We start from the raw sequence: 18,367 nt of genomic DNA on the forward strand, positions 1-18,367 counted from the left end.
GGGTTTATATTTAGCAAGTAAATATTGTAATTTATGAGCTTATGGGTGTGTATTTAGCAAGTAAATATTGTAATTTATGAGCCGTACTTTTAGCAGCAAGAAACCCTAAACAAAAAACAACCCCACTTGCATGGACAATTTGTTTATACAACCTGATGACTTAAGTATCAATTTCGTGCAAAATATTGAAGGTTTACATCACACAGAACACATTAAATTATGGCTAGATGCAAGAAATAGCAGTAAACTTTCGTTAATTAGTTTAATATAGCATCCTACTTTCATTTCTTCCTATTACAATATTGTACTTTCAAAAACCTACCCAATTGAATATTTGTTTTCTCTTAAACCCTAAAACATATCATCGAAGCCAAACCAACCGAGCTGCAACGTGATACCAATTCTATCTGTTTCAAAAAGTTTTTAAAAATATATTTTTTACCTTAAAATGTAAGACAAATAAACAACACGGTACTAATATTGTAATAAGATTGTCATGTAAATCTTCTTCTTCTTCATCCACATTCACAACCCGTCTAGTTCTGTGGTATGTAACCAAACCATTCACCACACCAACTTTCTCAATATTAGTTACCTGAACATGGTAGAAATTCAATTGCTATTACTGACACTAATCAATGTACCAATATTGTCAAAGCAAAAATAAATGAACTTGATGATTTCAGAGAAACAACAAATATGAGAAAGTCAAAGAAAGTTCATACCCATAAGCATTCAAGGTATCGTGTTCATGAAAAATAACCATAAAGGTTGAACATAGAAGCATATCTAGTTTTGGATTAAAAAAATGAATAAAAAAGGTAATGTAGAATCACCAAATCATGTATTATACCAAGTCCAATGACCATACCGTTGTAGGCAAGATGAGTATACGTCCATAGATTAAAGATCAGTAACTTCAATCTTCAATCTCTATTCATGATATGAAACAAATAATTTGATTTTTTTGAAACAATACAGCAAAATGTAGAAACTAACAATATATACGTTCATTCAAATAAATGTTTTGGTGGGTTGAAAAACCCAGTCGGATTAGATTCACAGATTGGATGGCTTAAGATTATATAGGCCAACTATATATTTCTATTGATATTTTACATAATGAAATAGTCAACTGCATTATGGAGTTAAATGTTTTGCTACTCTCCTTCTTGTTTTTCCCTTTTCTACTAAGAAAACTAACATGAAGTTCATAAGAAAATGGGGGTTGTCATCAAAATCACTAACTAAAGTATTCAATTTTGAAGTACCAAATTCCACCAACATAATCGAAGTTTGTAACGATATATCTAGTTTTCTTCATTGTTTTAATTAAGGCTTTATAACTTGAAAAGGGTTAATAGTTATTCTCTAATCATCACTAATGTTGGCATATAACTAATCATTTATTGATAGGTGACACGACTATCATGTGGAGGTTTTATCTTTGCTTCACGACTCAACCACACCATGACTGACGGGCCAAGTTGCTTTTTGCAAGAGACACGCCACGTGTCACATTTGATCATCATGAGTATTGATGAATTTACAAACACAAACTACCCCAACTAAATTTTCTTATTGCTTACGTGGCATACAAGGCATGATGGCTAGGCAATATTAACATCCATACCCGACTGATCTGTACATCATTCGATTGAAAGTATCCCATGAGATCCACATTCCAAGAAGAACAAGAACGATAACTAAAAACTACACAAATTTTCTTCTACAACTTTCCATGGTGCAAGTAATTAGACCACAAAAACCCATAATCCAATGATTAATAATAACTTCACTGGCGTCTTTTCCAGCTGAAAAAATTATGTTTATCTGCATTCTTTAAAAGATATCCATCTGTAGAATCTGAGCCACTCACTTCATTATCTGAGCCATTATCAGGAAGGAGTTTGATTCTGTTGGCGTTCTTGATCACCCAATCAGTGAATTCGGGCGAAGATGCCAGGTCAGCAACTGATTCTCTGGTTGATTCCTCTGTGAATTCCTCCCATTCTTTCTTTGAGAACTTCTTTCTGTTTGGGGTCTTGTGAAACGTTGAGTAAAAGTCATGTTGACTTTCCGTTGACCCTCTACCTCCTGACGTGTTGTTCACCATCCCTTCATCAATTTAACAAATATATCCGTCAAATGTCTAAAATACCCTTATAAATCACAATCAGTACCTTTGACTGGAGAAGCAAATGAATTCATCGGAGCATTCCATGGACTAATCTTTTTTGGCCTTCTAAGAAATTCAGCACGCCCAATCTTTGGTGTGCGTTGACCACTCCTTTCCCATAGCTTTGACTTTTTAGATTTCAACGGACCTCTACATGAAAATAACATCTTCAAGATCTTGTAATTTAAATTAATCAAAAAAAAAAAATTAGAACTTACTGATGATTGTGCCACTTGATAGAAGTGATCATGTAGTATAGTGATATGGAAGAACCAACTGCTACCATTGCCAAAGGAGTGTCAATAGAGCTCTGTAATAAAATAAAAAATTGAATTATATCATATAACATAAAGTATTTATACGATAAAATGATTAAATTAATGAGATAACTGACCAGATAAATACATGTAACTGCAATCACACGCATTGCCCATTTGATGAATTGGGCTATGCCAATGTCCACGTCACCATCTTCTGAGATAACATAAGTGCGCACCAGCCAATAACCAAGTCCCGCTCCTAAAAGTATGATGGCAAGCAGCATAAATACGGAAACCTGTGAGTTTAGAGGGCACAATCGTAATTAGTTTAAAGTCTAGGGTTTAGAGGGCACATATGTAATTAGCTTCATATGTTCTTCACCCACTTGCCCGATTTTGCAAAAGTATAAACTGAAAAACATTTTAGGGTTTAGGCTTTGGAGTAAAACTAATCTCCCAGCTATCTTTTGTTAAATGACCGTTTTGCCCTTGGACTAAACTCGGAAAAGACAGTATATGACAGGGACCAAATTTGTAATTTACTCTAACTATAAGGGATGTTTAATAGTTTTGAATGTGTGGATTTAATCTAGTATATATTTAATGCTTATTAAATTTAAAACAGATTATTGAAAAATTTTCAAATGTAAAATATATATTTTATATAATTAATCAATTTCAGTTCCATTTTTTCTGAGAAAGTACTTACCGGATTCTGCAGCTCTTGACTGAGTCCAAAATTTGCAAGGATTGAATTGACAAACTCAGAGACATAATGAACCAGAAAAGATCCTGCACCAAGCTGAAAAATATAGAAAAAAAAATTAAAAATTAAATTAAAGATACATACACCATGGCCATAAATCATAATAATCATGTTTTATAAAATGCAGTAGAAATGGATGCAAACTGCAGGGCACTTACCAATGTGGAATAAATACTTAAATAAAAGGCGCTTTTTCTGCCAGTAGGCAATAATTTCATCCCCTGTGAATATCAAAGATGATATAGTTAGAAAAATAATTATGTAACACAAAGAATTCTAGTTATAGATTAAAAACTTGATATTGATGTTTTTCTTTATAAAATAAAGTGACAAAAAAACACATGTACCTGATAAAGGATTATGAGAACAACAGCAAAAACTCCAATAGCCATAGAACTGGTATAGTAAAAGGGGACCCACGTGCTAACAATAGGTGCCAAGAATAATAAAGCAAATCCCACTGCAAGTAAGATATACCTCCATCCCTGTGACACTGCAAGAAACAAACATTTAAAACCTAATGTCAACAGGTCAGGTATAGAAATTGCTAAAAAGATAACACTATAATTTTTGAAATAATTACCAATTTTGGATAAATTGCGGAAATATAAAAGGAAATCCAAACAAACACCTGACCTTCATCAAGAGTGACAGTTACAGAGCCAGACACCCCACCAACAAACTTCACATCAACAAACTTTTGCTCAAATGGTGACATAATGGAACTCCATGAACCCTTTTTAATAAATCTCCAATCATCTTTTTCACATTGGCATAATCCTAGTGAAGCATTCCTGCATAATCATGAAATTTCAAAGATAATGAAATGGAAAAAGAAAAAGATCAGGAAAAAATAGAAGACTCTTAGTCTTGCTTACTGGTGGAAACATATTTGAATCTTGTTATGCCATTTATCAGGGATCACAACTGATGGAACCACCATTACTCGATATGCTTTGGCATAACTATGGAGTTTTATTCTTGATATGCCATGTATAGTAACACGTTCACAAAATGCAACATCTTTAGATCCTTGAGAAGAGACATGAATTTGTGTAGGGGTGACATCAACAGCTGGTTGTCCCACATTGATGGCTGAATTTGAAAATGAAGAGAGTAATTAGTATACGAAAGGATGCAAGTTTTTTGATATACATCACAAATTCTTGAACATAAAACTAACATGTTAAAAAATCATCAAGAAAACCCTAAACCTAACATCTTTTGTAAGCAATTTGACTACTTATATCAAAAGCTTTGATCAATCAAGCGTTAAATATAACATGTGACTTGATACAAAAATGTTAGTGTTGGATCAAGTAAATACAAACCCGTTTAAATTATACAGAAGAAGCACTAAATTTTCCTTTATGGAAGTAGATTAACTACTCAGAATCAAAGTTTCATCACCCAACCACCATAATCACATTTGCCTCGATGCAAATTTGCAAGTGTAGGGGCAAGTTGAGAATCATGAAAAATACTATTTATATTTTATCTATTAAGTATTGTTTTCTAATTCTCTTATCATACTGTGAACTTCCTGAAAGACACAAAATTTTCAACAATGAAGACCGGTGGTTGTCGCAAGTGATGGTGCTTTCTATTGAAACTTGCAAAATAAAACAAAAAATACGCATAAAAAATTACATCATGAACACCCTAAAATTGAGCATCTTTATAAGAAAATTTACTTCATAAATTATACTTTAACCAATCACACCCACAACTGATACGTTTCTCGATCCAAACTTATCGATGTAAACCCAATTTACACAAAATACCAGTTCTCAGTGTAAGTTTATTCGTATTGTTCTTCAATTACTTTACTGTAATGATAAAATACCCAACAACGAGGAAAAAGGCGTACCTTTAAGTGGAAGAGGGACGTGATCAGAGCAAAACGAGAGCCAAAAGAATCCGTGCAAAGTGAATAATAGGAAAAGCGTACAAGTGATCGTAGTTGCCATTATCGTCTCTGATTTTCCTTCGAAAACGAAGGGAGCGAGACGCTTTGAATTCGCCCAAATTTATGCATCGAACGAGCGTATGTGTGTGCTCCCTCAAAACTCGAACGATTATTCGCACTAAGCCCCTGGTACTATGAAACTATTTCATAAAAGGACATTCGTTTTTGGTTATTGGCAAAAATTCTTTCACTTGAAATTGCGAAATTGTCCCTAATATGTTTTTATCTAGACAAAAGCCCTATCATTTCAAAAAGTACCTATATAAAAACCAAGTAGTCGCCACATTTTTGCAACATTACGTAAAAAAAAATTAGGAGAAATGGTTTGTCACATTGTTCGCACATTTGTAATTACTAGAAATTAAATTAATAATCAAATTCTCATTTAATGCATTGGGAAAAAATGGCATATCCTAGCATACGAAATACAGTTACGTATTTTTATAAGGGAGTAAAACTTATTATACATTTTGCATATGCAGGTTGTTGGAAATATGAGCATGTTTTCGTGACATCGTTGACTATACACTAAAACAAATGTATGTGCATATGGAACCGTCGTCGAAAAAAATAGTCTTAAAAAATCATGTGCTCATCAAAATAATCGTGCATGAAGCGCTGGTGTAATGACCTAGTTATGATGACGAATGCGGAAATGTAAAGATTAAGTGAATCAATCAACTATGAAGAACACAAAGATGTAAATAATTCGTTTATGCTCTTATAATTCTCTCACTAGACTAATCTCTCATAGAGGTTCTTGCATAAAATGGGAGCTACTCACTTCCTATTTAGGAAATGCTAAACTTATTACACATCCAAATAGGGTAAGCCACGTCTAAGGAGAACTTTACACCCTAACATTATCCCCCCTCAAAGTTAGGATTGGATGTCTCGGCTTCAATATTCAAACGAGCTCCAAGCGATCAAGACCAACTCCCCTTCGAAGTAACACCAGTCTTCAAATCCGATTTGAAAAAGAATATCCAATAATCATCGAATAACTATTTCAACATTCTCCCATTTTTATAATCAACAAATGATTATAAAACCCACAAGAATATGAGAAGCGCTGGAGAAATAAACCATACGAAACTCCCCCTCTATGTGTGACAAAAATGAAACCACGAAAATCTTGCACGAAAAAACAATCACGAAAAGTCGAGGAAAAAATCTTCAAAAGTTGTGACGATTTCGACTTTTGGGTGAGAGTTGCAAGAAATTCGAAAACTTTGTACAATTTGTCATTTTCGCAAATACTGCAGGGACCCATTGTGAAAAATTATTTGAGCTTCCCAGTTTACTCCGGATGCGAAAATACTCTCTAATATCGAAAATGGGTAGAAACTGTCAAAACATTGAAATATGAGGGACCAGATACGAAATAGTGATATCTTTTGTGACATCCCCAAAATCTCGGCCAGAAAAGACCGATTTTCATTTATGCTTTTAAAATAATTTCAGAGTAAATCCTTTTGATTTGAAAGAGAGTTGCGGAATTTGTTCCCAAAAACAAAACATGATAAAACAATGTTTACCAAAGCATTTCATAAAAGAAATGTATTTTCATTATATAATCAAAACTCGGGGTTTCATGTTCCAATACAGACCAATAAGCATAAACGATAACATTACAAGTCATTCAACAAATATATACATATACAGACTTGTAAACGAAACAACTTGATGGTTCGTCCATCTTATGCCCTCGCGCCACTTCCTGTAATACAAATAAAACTGAGTGGGTCAGGCTTGGGAGCCTGGTGAGCATATAGGGTTTTCAACCCACAATAAATAATTATATTTAATTCCACCAACCAACAATAACCTAATTACCCATTCCCGTTATTCTCACTTTATGTCCCTAAGACAACTAACATAAGGGACCTAGTCTAAGAATATTTCATCGGGGCGACAACACATGCTTCGGGGGTTCCTCAGCAATATAAGTCAAATAAGGCAACCATGAGGGGGATGGAGTACTGCGAATGAACACCCAAGTTCATTAACACCTACAGGTGGCTAACCTGCTAATGTTTCCACAAGACTGTCTAGAAAAGTCCGTGGTCGTCATCTAAACTCCGCTAGATGACTAAATCAAACAACAACGAGGCCTCTCATCTGTTTATTACACACCAACTATCTACCCATGTTCTACCCAACATATTAGTAGATAAAATATACATTTTTATACATGGATAAAAACTTGTATAGCATGCTTTGATCAATACATATTCCACATAACAGATGAGGCACACACACATAACACGTATTTCATAGAAAACAAACCAGATCCATGAGATAGAAGAGAGTGAATATACAATCACACATATAACACAAAATATACACATAACACGTATTTCGTATAAAATACTTCATAATTATGCGTTAGAAGAAAGTAACCACACACTCACACCTATAAACAACAATACACTTAATACACTCGAACCATACTTGTATTATTATCGTGTTTATGAAAGTAGTATACACTTACTTGATCAGAAGATGATCGGACAGCACTACGACTTGCAGAAGTAGTAATCCTCAGCAGATCTGGAAGATCTTCACAAAAATCGAACTTCTCGCGAGCAGAGCTTCGGCTCGGGAACCGCACTTCTCGGGATCTTCGGGATCTTGGGACTTGCTTCAGGGCTCGAGAATAATATCGGGGCTTCGGGGTATTTTTGGCACGCAAATCGATGCAAAACGGGAGAGAGAAGAGAGAAAAATAGCAATTGAGTCGGCTGCCCTCGCTTCCTATTTATAGGAGGCTGGAGCCTCGGAGTACGCGGGGCGTACTGCTCCGAAATCGTCACTGCTTACGTATCCGAAGTGCTCAAGTGCGAGTGTCGACATTCCTCGGTGTACGCGGGGCGTACTTCGGATGAGTCCGATGACTCGTCTTCGGATAATACCGGGATTTAATAATTAAATTTAATTATTAATTATTTAATAAACTTCAAAAATTCATATCTTCTTCATACGAACTCCGTTTTCGACGTTCTTTATATCCACGCGAAGGTGAGACTACACTCTACAACTTTCGTTTAGACTCCGTCGGCTAATTTTAACTTTATTTTTATTATTTATTTTTAATAGGCCGGGACAGAAAAACTTCGTTATAAATTCATAACTTCTTCGTTTGACGTCCGTTCTCGCCTAACTTTTCATCGCTTCGATACCAACAACGAGACCTTCGATCCTCGTTTAGATTGCTTCGGCTAAAAACCACTCGATCTCAAATCGAGTATTTCAGGCTGCATACCGCTAAGTCGAAACTTCAATAAATCATAACTTCCTCATACGAAGTCAGATTTGGGCGTTCTTTATATATTCGGAAACCTCGTTTCAACTACTACAACATTATCCAAAGATAACGAGTTTATTTTACACTTAAATTTTGACGCTTATTTTTATTCTTAATTAATCAAACCACATAATTAAGCAAATAAACACATAACTCACATAATTCACAAATAATACATTTTTATTATTTCAACTTGGGGTTACAAAGGTTAACCTAGACTATTACATTGCTAAAAATGGCAAGACCACTAAGGTGGGGAGAATTGTAACGCCCGTGTCTATGGTCTTGCCATTTTTAGCAATGTAATAGTCTAGGTTAACCTTTGTAACCCCAAGTTGAAATAATAAAAATGTATTATTTGTGAATTATGTGAGTTATGTGTTTATTTGCTTAATTATGTGGTTTGATTAATTAAGAATAAAAATAAGCGTCAAAATTTAAGTGTAAAATAAACTCGTTATCTTTGGATAATGTTGTAGTAGTTGAAACGAGGTTTCCGAATATATAAAGAACGCCCAAATCTGACTTCGTATGAGCGAATCATCAAGTTATTTTGTTTACAAGTCTGTATATGTATATATTTGTTGAATGACTTGTAATGTTATCGTTTATGCTTTATGATCTGTATCGGAACATGACATCCCGACTTTTGATTATGAAATGAAATCATATTTCTATATGAAATGTTTTGATAAATATCTATTTTATCATGTTTTGTTTTTGGGAACAAATTCCGCATCTCTTTTAAAATTAAAAGGATTTACTCTGAAAATGTTTAAAAAGCATAAATGAAATCGGTCTTTTCTGGCCGAGATTTTGGGGATGTCACAGTTGGTATCAGAGCATTAGTTTAAATGAACTAGGAATTTGTAGGATTTCTAGACTTAAACTTAGGATGCTAAGTGGAGATTATGAGATGTGTGTCTGATAAATTTTAGACACGAGCACTAGTTTATTTTAGGAAAGTTGCCTAAAATGCTTTTATGTGCTAAATGTTATATGTTGCCATATATGATATTATTTTTTCGGATCTACGGTTTGTTGCCAACCGGATCTGAAGGTTTATGTGTTTAGGATTCTAAGCGTATGTATACGATATTAGAACTAGCATGTAATCGTTTGGAGCAATAAGGTGAAATTATTCGGTGTATAGATAAAAAATGGTGAGAACAAGAAGCGGAGTTGGAAATGCTGATGAAAACAGGAATCAACCACCTGTAAATCAACAAGTACCTGTTGTAGCTGCTGCACCTGATCCGATAACAATGGCTGATGTACAAATGATGATTCAAACGATGTTGGATCGTCAGATGGAAGAAACAAGACGTCTGCTTAGGCAGAATCGTGAAGAACCGTCAATTCAAGTGGAAGAGCCCGAGGAGAATGGAGGGCAGTCTGAAGGAGAAAACTTTAGCGGGATCATTGGTCAAGACAACCCACCAGTGGTTAGACGTAATAACCAGGATGGAGGAAATGATGGGCATGGGTGTAAGTACAAGGATTTCATGGCGTCTAAACCACCATGTCTATCTGGAAGCCCGACACCGGTACAAGTTATAGACTGGGTCTCCGAAGATGCCAGGTCAGCAACTGATTCTCTGGTTGATTCCTCTGTGAATTCCTCCCATTCTTTCTTTGAGAACTTCTTTCTGTTTGGGGTCTTGTGAAACGTTGAGTAAAAGTCATGTTGACTTTCCGTTGACCCTCTACCTCCTGACGTGTTGTTCACCATCCCTTCATCAATTTAACAAATATATCCGTCAAATGTCTAAAATACCCTTATAAATCACAATCAGTACCTTTGACTGGAGAAGCAAATGAATTCATCGGAGCATTCCATGGACTAATCTTTTTTGGCCTTCTAAGAAATTCAGCACGCCCAATCTTTGGTGTGCGTTGACCACTCCTTTCCCATAGCTTTGACTTTTTAGATTTCAACGGACCTCTACATGAAAATAACATCTTCAAGATCTTGTAATTTAAATTAATCAAAAAAAAAAAATTAGAACTTACTGATGATTGTGCCACTTGATAGAAGTGATCATGTAGTATAGTGATATGGAAGAACCAACTGCTACCATTGCCAAAGGAGTGTCAATAGAGCTCTGTAATAAAATAAAAAATTGAATTATATCATATAACATAAAGTATTTATACGATAAAATGATTAAATTAATGAGATAACTGACCAGATAAATACATGTAACTGCAATCACACGCATTGCCCATTTGATGAATTGGGCTATGCCAATGTCCACGTCACCATCTTCTGAGATAACATAAGTGCGCACCAGCCAATAACCAAGTCCCGCTCCTAAAAGTATGATGGCAAGCAGCATAAATACGGAAACCTGTGAGTTTAGAGGGCACAATCGTAATTAGTTTAAAGTCTAGGGTTTAGAGGGCACATATGTAATTAGCTTCATATGTTCTTCACCCACTTGCCCGATTTTGCAAAAGTATAAACTGAAAAACATTTTAGGGTTTAGGCTTTGGAGTAAAACTAATCTCCCAGCTATCTTTTGTTAAATGACCGTTTTGCCCTTGGACTAAACTCGGAAAAGACAGTATATGACAGGGACCAAATTTGTAATTTACTCTAACTATAAGGGATGTTTAATAGTTTTGAATGTGTGGATTTAATCTAGTATATATTTAATGCTTATTAAATTTAAAACAGATTATTGAAAAATTTTCAAATGTAAAATATATATTTTATATAATTAATCAATTTCAGTTCCATTTTTTCTGAGAAAGTACTTACCGGATTCTGCAGCTCTTGACTGAGTCCAAAATTTGCAAGGATTGAATTGACAAACTCAGAGACATAATGAACCAGAAAAGATCCTGCACCAAGCTGAAAAATATAGAAAAAAAAATTAAAAATTAAATTAAAGATACATACACCATGGCCATAAATCATAATAATCATGTTTTATAAAATGCAGTAGAAATGGATGCAAACTGCAGGGCACTTACCAATGTGGAATAAATACTTAAATAAAAGGCGCTTTTTCTGCCAGTAGGCAATAATTTCATCCCCTGTGAATATCAAAGATGATATAGTTAGAAAAATAATTATGTAACACAAAGAATTCTAGTTATAGATTAAAAACTTGATATTGATGTTTTTCTTTATAAAATAAAGTGACAAAAAAACACATGTACCTGATAAAGGATTATGAGAACAACAGCAAAAACTCCAATAGCCATAGAACTGGTATAGTAAAAGGGGACCCACGTGCTAACAATAGGTGCCAAGAATAATAAAGCAAATCCCACTGCAAGTAAGATATACCTCCATCCCTGTGACACTGCAAGAAACAAACATTTAAAACCTAATGTCAACAGGTCAGGTATAGAAATTGCTAAAAAGATAACACTATAATTTTTGAAATAATTACCAATTTTGGATAAATTGCGGAAATATAAAAGGAAATCCAAACAAACACCTGACCTTCATCAAGAGTGACAGTTACAGAGCCAGACACCCCACCAACAAACTTCACATCAACAAACTTTTGCTCAAATGGTGACATAATGGAACTCCATGAACCCTTTTTAATAAATCTCCAATCATCTTTTTCACATTGGCATAATCCTAGTGAAGCATTCCTGCATAATCATGAAATTTCAAAGATAATGAAATGGAAAAAGAAAAAGATCAGGAAAAAATAGAAGACTCTTAGTCTTGCTTACTGGTGGAAACATATTTGAATCTTGTTATGCCATTTATCAGGGATCACAACTGATGGAACCACCATTACTCGATATGCTTTGGCATAACTATGGAGTTTTATTCTTGATATGCCATGTATAGTAACACGTTCACAAAATGCAACATCTTTAGATCCTTGAGAAGAGACATGAATTTGTGTAGGGGTGACATCAACAGCTGGTTGTCCCACATTGATGGCTGAATTTGAAAATGAAGAGAGTAATTAGTATACGAAAGGATGCAAGTTTTTTGATATACATCACAAATTCTTGAACATAAAACTAACATGTTAAAAAATCATCAAGAAAACCCTAAACCTAACATCTTTTGTAAGCAATTTGACTACTTATATCAAAAGCTTTGATCAATCAAGCGTTAAATATAACATGTGACTTGATACAAAAATGTTAGTGTTGGATCAAGTAAATACAAACCCGTTTAAATTATACAGAAGAAGCACTAAATTTTCCTTTATGGAAGTAGATTAACTACTCAGAATCAAAGTTTCATCACCCAACCACCATAATCACATTTGCCTCGATGCAAATTTGCAAGTGTAGGGGCAAGTTGAGAATCATGAAAAATACTATTTATATTTTATCTATTAAGTATTGTTTTCTAATTCTCTTATCATACTGTGAACTTCCTGAAAGACACAAAATTTTCAACAATGAAGACCGGTGGTTGTCGCAAGTGATGGTGCTTTCTATTGAAACTTGCAAAATAAAACAAAAAATACGCATAAAAAATTACATCATGAACACCCTAAAATTGAGCATCTTTATAAGAAAATTTACTTCATAAATTATACTTTAACCAATCACACCCACAACTGATACGTTTCTCGATCCAAACTTATCGATGTAAACCCAATTTACACAAAATACCAGTTCTCAGTGTAAGTTTATTCGTATTGTTCTTCAATTACTTTACTGTAATGATAAAATACCCAACAACGAGGAAAAAGGCGTACCTTTAAGTGGAAGAGGGACGTGATCAGAGCAAAACGAGAGCCAAAAGAATCCGTGCAAAGTGAATAATAGGAAAAGCGTACAAGTGATCGTAGTTGCCATTATCGTCTCTGATTTTCCTTCGAAAACGAAGGGAGCGAGACGCTTTGAATTCGCCCAAATTTATGCATCGAACGAGCGTATGTGTGTGCTCCCTCAAAACTCGAACGATTATTCGCACTAAGCCCCTGGTACTATGAAACTATTTCATAAAAGGACATTCGTTTTTGGTTATTGGCAAAAATTCTTTCACTTGAAATTGCGAAATTGTCCCTAATATGTTTTTATCTAGACAAAAGCCCTATCATTTCAAAAAGTACCTATATAAAAACCAAGTAGTCGCCACATTTTTGCAACATTACGTAAAAAAAAATTAGGAGAAATGGTTTGTCACATTGTTCGCACATTTGTAATTACTAGAAATTAAATTAATAATCAAATTCTCATTTAATGCATTGGGAAAAAATGGCATATCCTAGCATACGAAATACAGTTACGTATTTTTATAAGGGAGTAAAACTTATTATACATTTTGCATATGCAGGTTGTTGGAAATATGAGCATGTTTTCGTGACATCGTTGACTATACACTAAAACAAATGTATGTGCATATGGAACCGTCGTCGAAAAAAATAGTCTTAAAAAATCATGTGCTCATCAAAATAATCGTGCATGAAGCGCTGGTGTAATGACCTAGTTATGATGACGAATGCGGAAATGTAAAGATTAAGTGAATCAATCAACTATGAAGAACACAAAGATGTAAATAATTCGTTTATGCTCTTATAATTCTCTCACTAGACTAATCTCTCATAGAGGTTCTTGCATAAAATGGGAGCTACTCACTTCCTATTTAGGAAATGCTAAACTTATTACACATCCAAATAGGGTAAGCCACGTCTAAGGAGAACTTTACACCCTAACATTATCCCCCCTCAAAGTTAGGATTGGATGTCTCGGCTTCAATATTCAAACGAGCTCCAAGCGATCAAGACCAACTCCCCTTCGAAGTAACACCAGTCTTCAAATCCGATTTGAAAAAGAATATCCAATAATCATCGAATAACTATTTCAACATTCTCCCATTTTTATAATCAACAAATGATTATAAAACCCACAAGAATATGAGAAGCGCTGGAGAAATAAACCATACGAAACTCCCCCTCTATGTGTGACAAAAATGAAACCACGAAAATCTTGCACGAAAAAACAATCACGAAAAGTCGAGGAAAAAATCTTCAAAAGTTGTGACGATTTCGACTTTTGGGTGAGAGTTGCAAGAAATTCGAAAACTTTGTACAATTTGTCATTTTCGCAAATACTGCAGGGACCCATTGTGAAAAATTATTTGAGCTTCCCAGTTTACTCCGGATGCGAAAATACTCTCTAATATCGAAAATGGGTAGAAACTGTCAAAACATTGAAATATGAGGGACCAGATACGAAATAGTGATATCTTTTGTGACATCCCCAAAATCTCGGCCAGAAAAGACCGATTTTCATTTATGCTTTTAAAATAATTTCAGAGTAAATCCTTTTGATTTGAAAGAGAGTTGCGGAATTTGTTCCCAAAAACAAAACATGATAAAACAATGTTTACCAAAGCATTTCATAAAAGAAATGTATTTTCATTATATAATCAAAACTCGGGGTTTCATGTTCCAATACAGACCAATAAGCATAAACGATAACATTACAAGTCATTCAACAAATATATACATATACAGACTTGTAAACGAAACAACTTGATGGTTCGTCCATCTTATGCCCTCGCGCCACTTCCTGTAATACAAATAAAACTGAGTGGGTCAGGCTTGGGAGCCTGGTGAGCATATAGGGTTTTCAACCCACAATAAATAATTATATTTAATTCCACCAACCAACAATAACCTAATTACCCATTCCCGTTATTCTCACTTTATGTCCCTAAGACAACTAACATAAGGGACCTAGTCTAAGAATATTTCATCGGGGCGACAACACATGCTTCGGGGGTTCCTCAGCAATATAAGTCAAATAAGGCAACCATGAGGGGGATGGAGTACTGCGAATGAACACCCAAGTTCATTAACACCTACAGGTGGCTAACCTGCTAATGTTTCCACAAGACTGTCTAGAAAAGTCCGTGGTCGTCATCTAAACTCCGCTAGATGACTAAATCAAACAACAACGAGGCCTCTCATCTGTTTATTACACACCAACTATCTACCCATGTTCTACCCAACATATTAGTAGATAAAATATACATTTTTATACATGGATAAAAACTTGTATAGCATGCTTTGATCAATACATATTCCACATAACAGATGAGGCACACACACATAACACGTATTTCATAGAAAACAAACCAGATCCATGAGATAGAAGAGAGTGAATATACAATCACACATATAACACAAAATATACACATAACACGTATTTCGTATAAAATACTTCATAATTATGCGTTAGAAGAAAGTAACCACACACTCACACCTATAAACAACAATACACTTAATACACTCGAACCATACTTGTATTATTATCGTGTTTATGAAAGTAGTATACACTTACTTGATCAGAAGATGATCGGACAGCACTACGACTTGCAGAAGTAGTAATCCTCAGCAGATCTGGAAGATCTTCACAAAAATCGAACTTCTCGCGAGCAGAGCTTCGGCTCGGGAACCGCACTTCTCGGGATCTTCGGGATCTTGGGACTTGCTTCAGGGCTCGAGAATAATATCGGGGCTTCGGGGTATTTTTGGCACGCAAATCGATGCAAAACGGGAGAGAGAAGAGAGAAAAATAGCAATTGAGTCGGCTGCCCTCGCTTCCTATTTATAGGAGGCTGGAGCCTCGGAGTACGCGGGGCGTACTGCTCCGAAATCGTCACTGCTTACGTATCCGAAGTGCTCAAGTGCGAGTGTCGACATTCCTCGGTGTACGCGGGGCGTACTTCGGATGAGTCCGATGACTCGTCTTCGGATAATACCGGGATTTAATAATTAAATTTAATTATTAATTATTTAATAAACTTCAAAAATTCATATCTTCTTCATACGAACTCCGTTTTCGACGTTCTTTATATCCACGCGAAGGTGAGACTACACTCTACAACTTTCGTTTAGACTCCGTCGGCTAATTTTAACTTTATTTTTATTATTTATTTTTAATAGGCCGGGACAGAAAAACTTCGTTATAAATTCATAACTTCTTCGTTTGACGTCCGTTCTCGCCTAACTTTTCATCGCTTCGATACCAACAACGAGACCTTCGATCCTCGTTTAGATTGCTTCGGCTAAAAACCACTCGATCTCAAATCGAGTATTTCAGGCTGCATACCGCTAAGTCGAAACTTCAATAAATCATAACTTCCTCATACGAAGTCAGATTTGGGCGTTCTTTATATATTCGGAAACCTCGTTTCAACTACTACAACATTATCCAAAGATAACGAGTTTATTTTACACTTAAATTTTGACGCTTATTTTTATTCTTAATTAATCAAACCACATAATTAAGCAAATAAACACATAACTCACATAATTCACAAATAATACATTTTTATTATTTCAACTTGGGGTTACAAAGGTTAACCTAGACTATTACATTGCTAAAAATGGCAAGACCACTAAGGTGGGGAGAATTGTAACGCCCGTGTCTATGGTCTTGCCATTTTTAGCAATGTAATAGTCTAGGTTAACCTTTGTAACCCCAAGTTGAAATAATAAAAATGTATTATTTGTGAATTATGTGAGTTATGTGTTTATTTGCTTAATTATGTGGTTTGATTAATTAAGAATAAAAATAAGCGTCAAAATTTAAGTGTAAAATAAACTCGTTATCTTTGGATAATGTTGTAGTAGTTGAAACGAGGTTTCCGAATATATAAAGAACGCCCAAATCTGACTTCGTATGAGCGAATCATCAAGTTATTTTGTTTACAAGTCTGTATATGTATATATTTGTTGAATGACTTGTAATGTTATCGTTTATGCTTTATGATCTGTATCGGAACATGACATCCCGACTTTTGATTATGAAATGAAATCATATTTCTATATGAAATGTTTTGATAAATATCTATTTTATCATGTTTTGTTTTTGGGAACAAATTCCGCATCTCTTTTAAAATTAAAAGGATTTACTCTGAAAATGTTTAAAAAGCATAAATGAAATCGGTCTTTTCTGGCCGAGATTTTGGGGATGTCACAGTTGGTATCAGAGCATTAGTTTAAATGAACTAGGAATTTGTAGGATTTCTAGACTTAAACTTAGGATGCTAAGTGGAGATTATGAGATGTGTGTCTGATAAATTTTAGACACGAGCACTAGTTTATTTTAGGAAAGTTGCCTAAAATGCTTTTATGTGCTAAATGTTATATGTTGCCATATATGATATTATTTTTTCGGATCTACGGTTTGTTGCCAACCGGATCTGAAGGTTTATGTGTTTAGGATTCTAAGCGTATGTATACGATATTAGAACTAGCATGTAATCGTTTGGAGCAATAAGGTGAAATTATTCGGTGTATAGATAAAAAATGGTGAGAACAAGAAGCGGAGTTGGAAATGCTGATGAAAACAGGAATCAACCACCTGTAAATCAACAAGTACCTGTTGTAGCTGCTGCACCTGATCCGATAACAATGGCTGATGTACAAATGATGATTCAAACGATGTTGGATCGTCAGATGGAAGAAACAAGACGTCTGCTTAGGCAGAATCGTGAAGAACCGTCAATTCAAGTGGAAGAGCCCGAGGAGAATGGAGGGCAGTCTGAAGGAGAAAACTTTAGCGGGATCATTGGTCAAGACAACCCACCAGTGGTTAGACGTAATAACCAGGATGGAGGAAATGATGGGCATGGGTGTAAGTACAAGGATTTCATGGCGTCTAAACCACCATGTCTATCTGGAAGCCCGACACCGGTACAAGTTATAGACTGGGTCTCCGAAATGGAGACTATGTTTGAAAGTTGCGAATGCAGCAACAGGCAGAAGACCGCTCTTGCGATCCCTCTGCTAAAATCTGGCGTGTTGAGTTGGTGGAAGCTGTTAGCTGACTCTATGCCCAAGGGAGAAGCAAGCAAAATGTCTTGGGAAGACTTTGTGGAACAACTAAAACTGCAATACTGCTCCGAGCAGGACCTTCTGGAAATCAGTAATCAGAA

At 35.1% G+C, this 18,367-nt stretch overlaps 2 protein-coding genes and 1 long non-coding RNA gene across 4 annotated transcripts; all 3 read right to left on the reverse strand.

Annotated features, from left to right (window-relative positions):
* Positions 1-1,607: 1,607 nt before the first annotated feature.
* Positions 1,608-5,289, reverse strand: LOC145091357 (uncharacterized). Its single transcript, XM_079029059.1, has 10 exons — positions 5,076-5,289; positions 4,084-4,300; positions 3,842-3,999; positions 3,553-3,698; positions 3,364-3,426; positions 3,149-3,241; positions 2,574-2,735; positions 2,398-2,489; positions 2,184-2,329; positions 1,608-2,118 (listed from the first exon to the last, which is right to left on the reverse strand). The coding sequence occupies exons 1-10, from the start codon at positions 5,173-5,175 to the stop codon at positions 1,796-1,798; spliced, it is 1,500 nt and encodes a 499-aa protein (XP_078885185.1). The 5' UTR covers positions 5,176-5,289; the 3' UTR covers positions 1,608-1,795.
* A 1,418-nt stretch (positions 5,290-6,707) lies between these two features.
* Positions 6,708-13,387, reverse strand: LOC145091367 (uncharacterized). 2 transcript variants are annotated; one of them, XM_079029075.1, is made up of 11 exons: positions 13,173-13,387; positions 12,181-12,397; positions 11,939-12,096; positions 11,650-11,795; positions 11,461-11,523; positions 11,246-11,338; positions 10,671-10,832; positions 10,495-10,586; positions 10,281-10,426; positions 9,715-10,215; positions 6,708-6,894 (listed from the first exon to the last, which is right to left on the reverse strand). In XM_079029075.1, exons 1-10 carry the CDS (start codon positions 13,270-13,272, stop codon positions 9,908-9,910), a joined length of 1,485 nt encoding a protein of 494 aa, XP_078885201.1. In that variant the 5' UTR covers positions 13,273-13,387; the 3' UTR covers positions 6,708-6,894; positions 9,715-9,907. The 2 variants fall into 2 exon arrangements, with proteins under 2 accessions (XP_078885201.1, XP_078885195.1); XM_079029069.1 differs by having other exon boundaries at positions 7,669-10,215.
* A 1,417-nt stretch (positions 13,388-14,804) lies between these two features.
* LOC145091385 (uncharacterized) lies at positions 14,805-18,145 on the reverse strand. Its single transcript, XR_013702148.1, has 2 exons — positions 15,766-18,145; positions 14,805-14,991 (listed from the first exon to the last, which is right to left on the reverse strand). It is a non-coding gene; the product is annotated as an uncharacterized LOC145091385 (long non-coding RNA).
* Between the last annotated feature and the right edge of the window lie 222 nt (positions 18,146-18,367).

The sequence above is a fragment of the Lactuca serriola genome, chromosome 1 (genome assembly GCF_051521515.1).
Source record: "Lactuca serriola cultivar US96UC23 chromosome 1, Lser_US96UC23_V15, whole genome shotgun sequence".
NCBI lineage: Eukaryota > Viridiplantae > Streptophyta > Magnoliopsida > Asterales > Asteraceae > Lactuca > Lactuca serriola.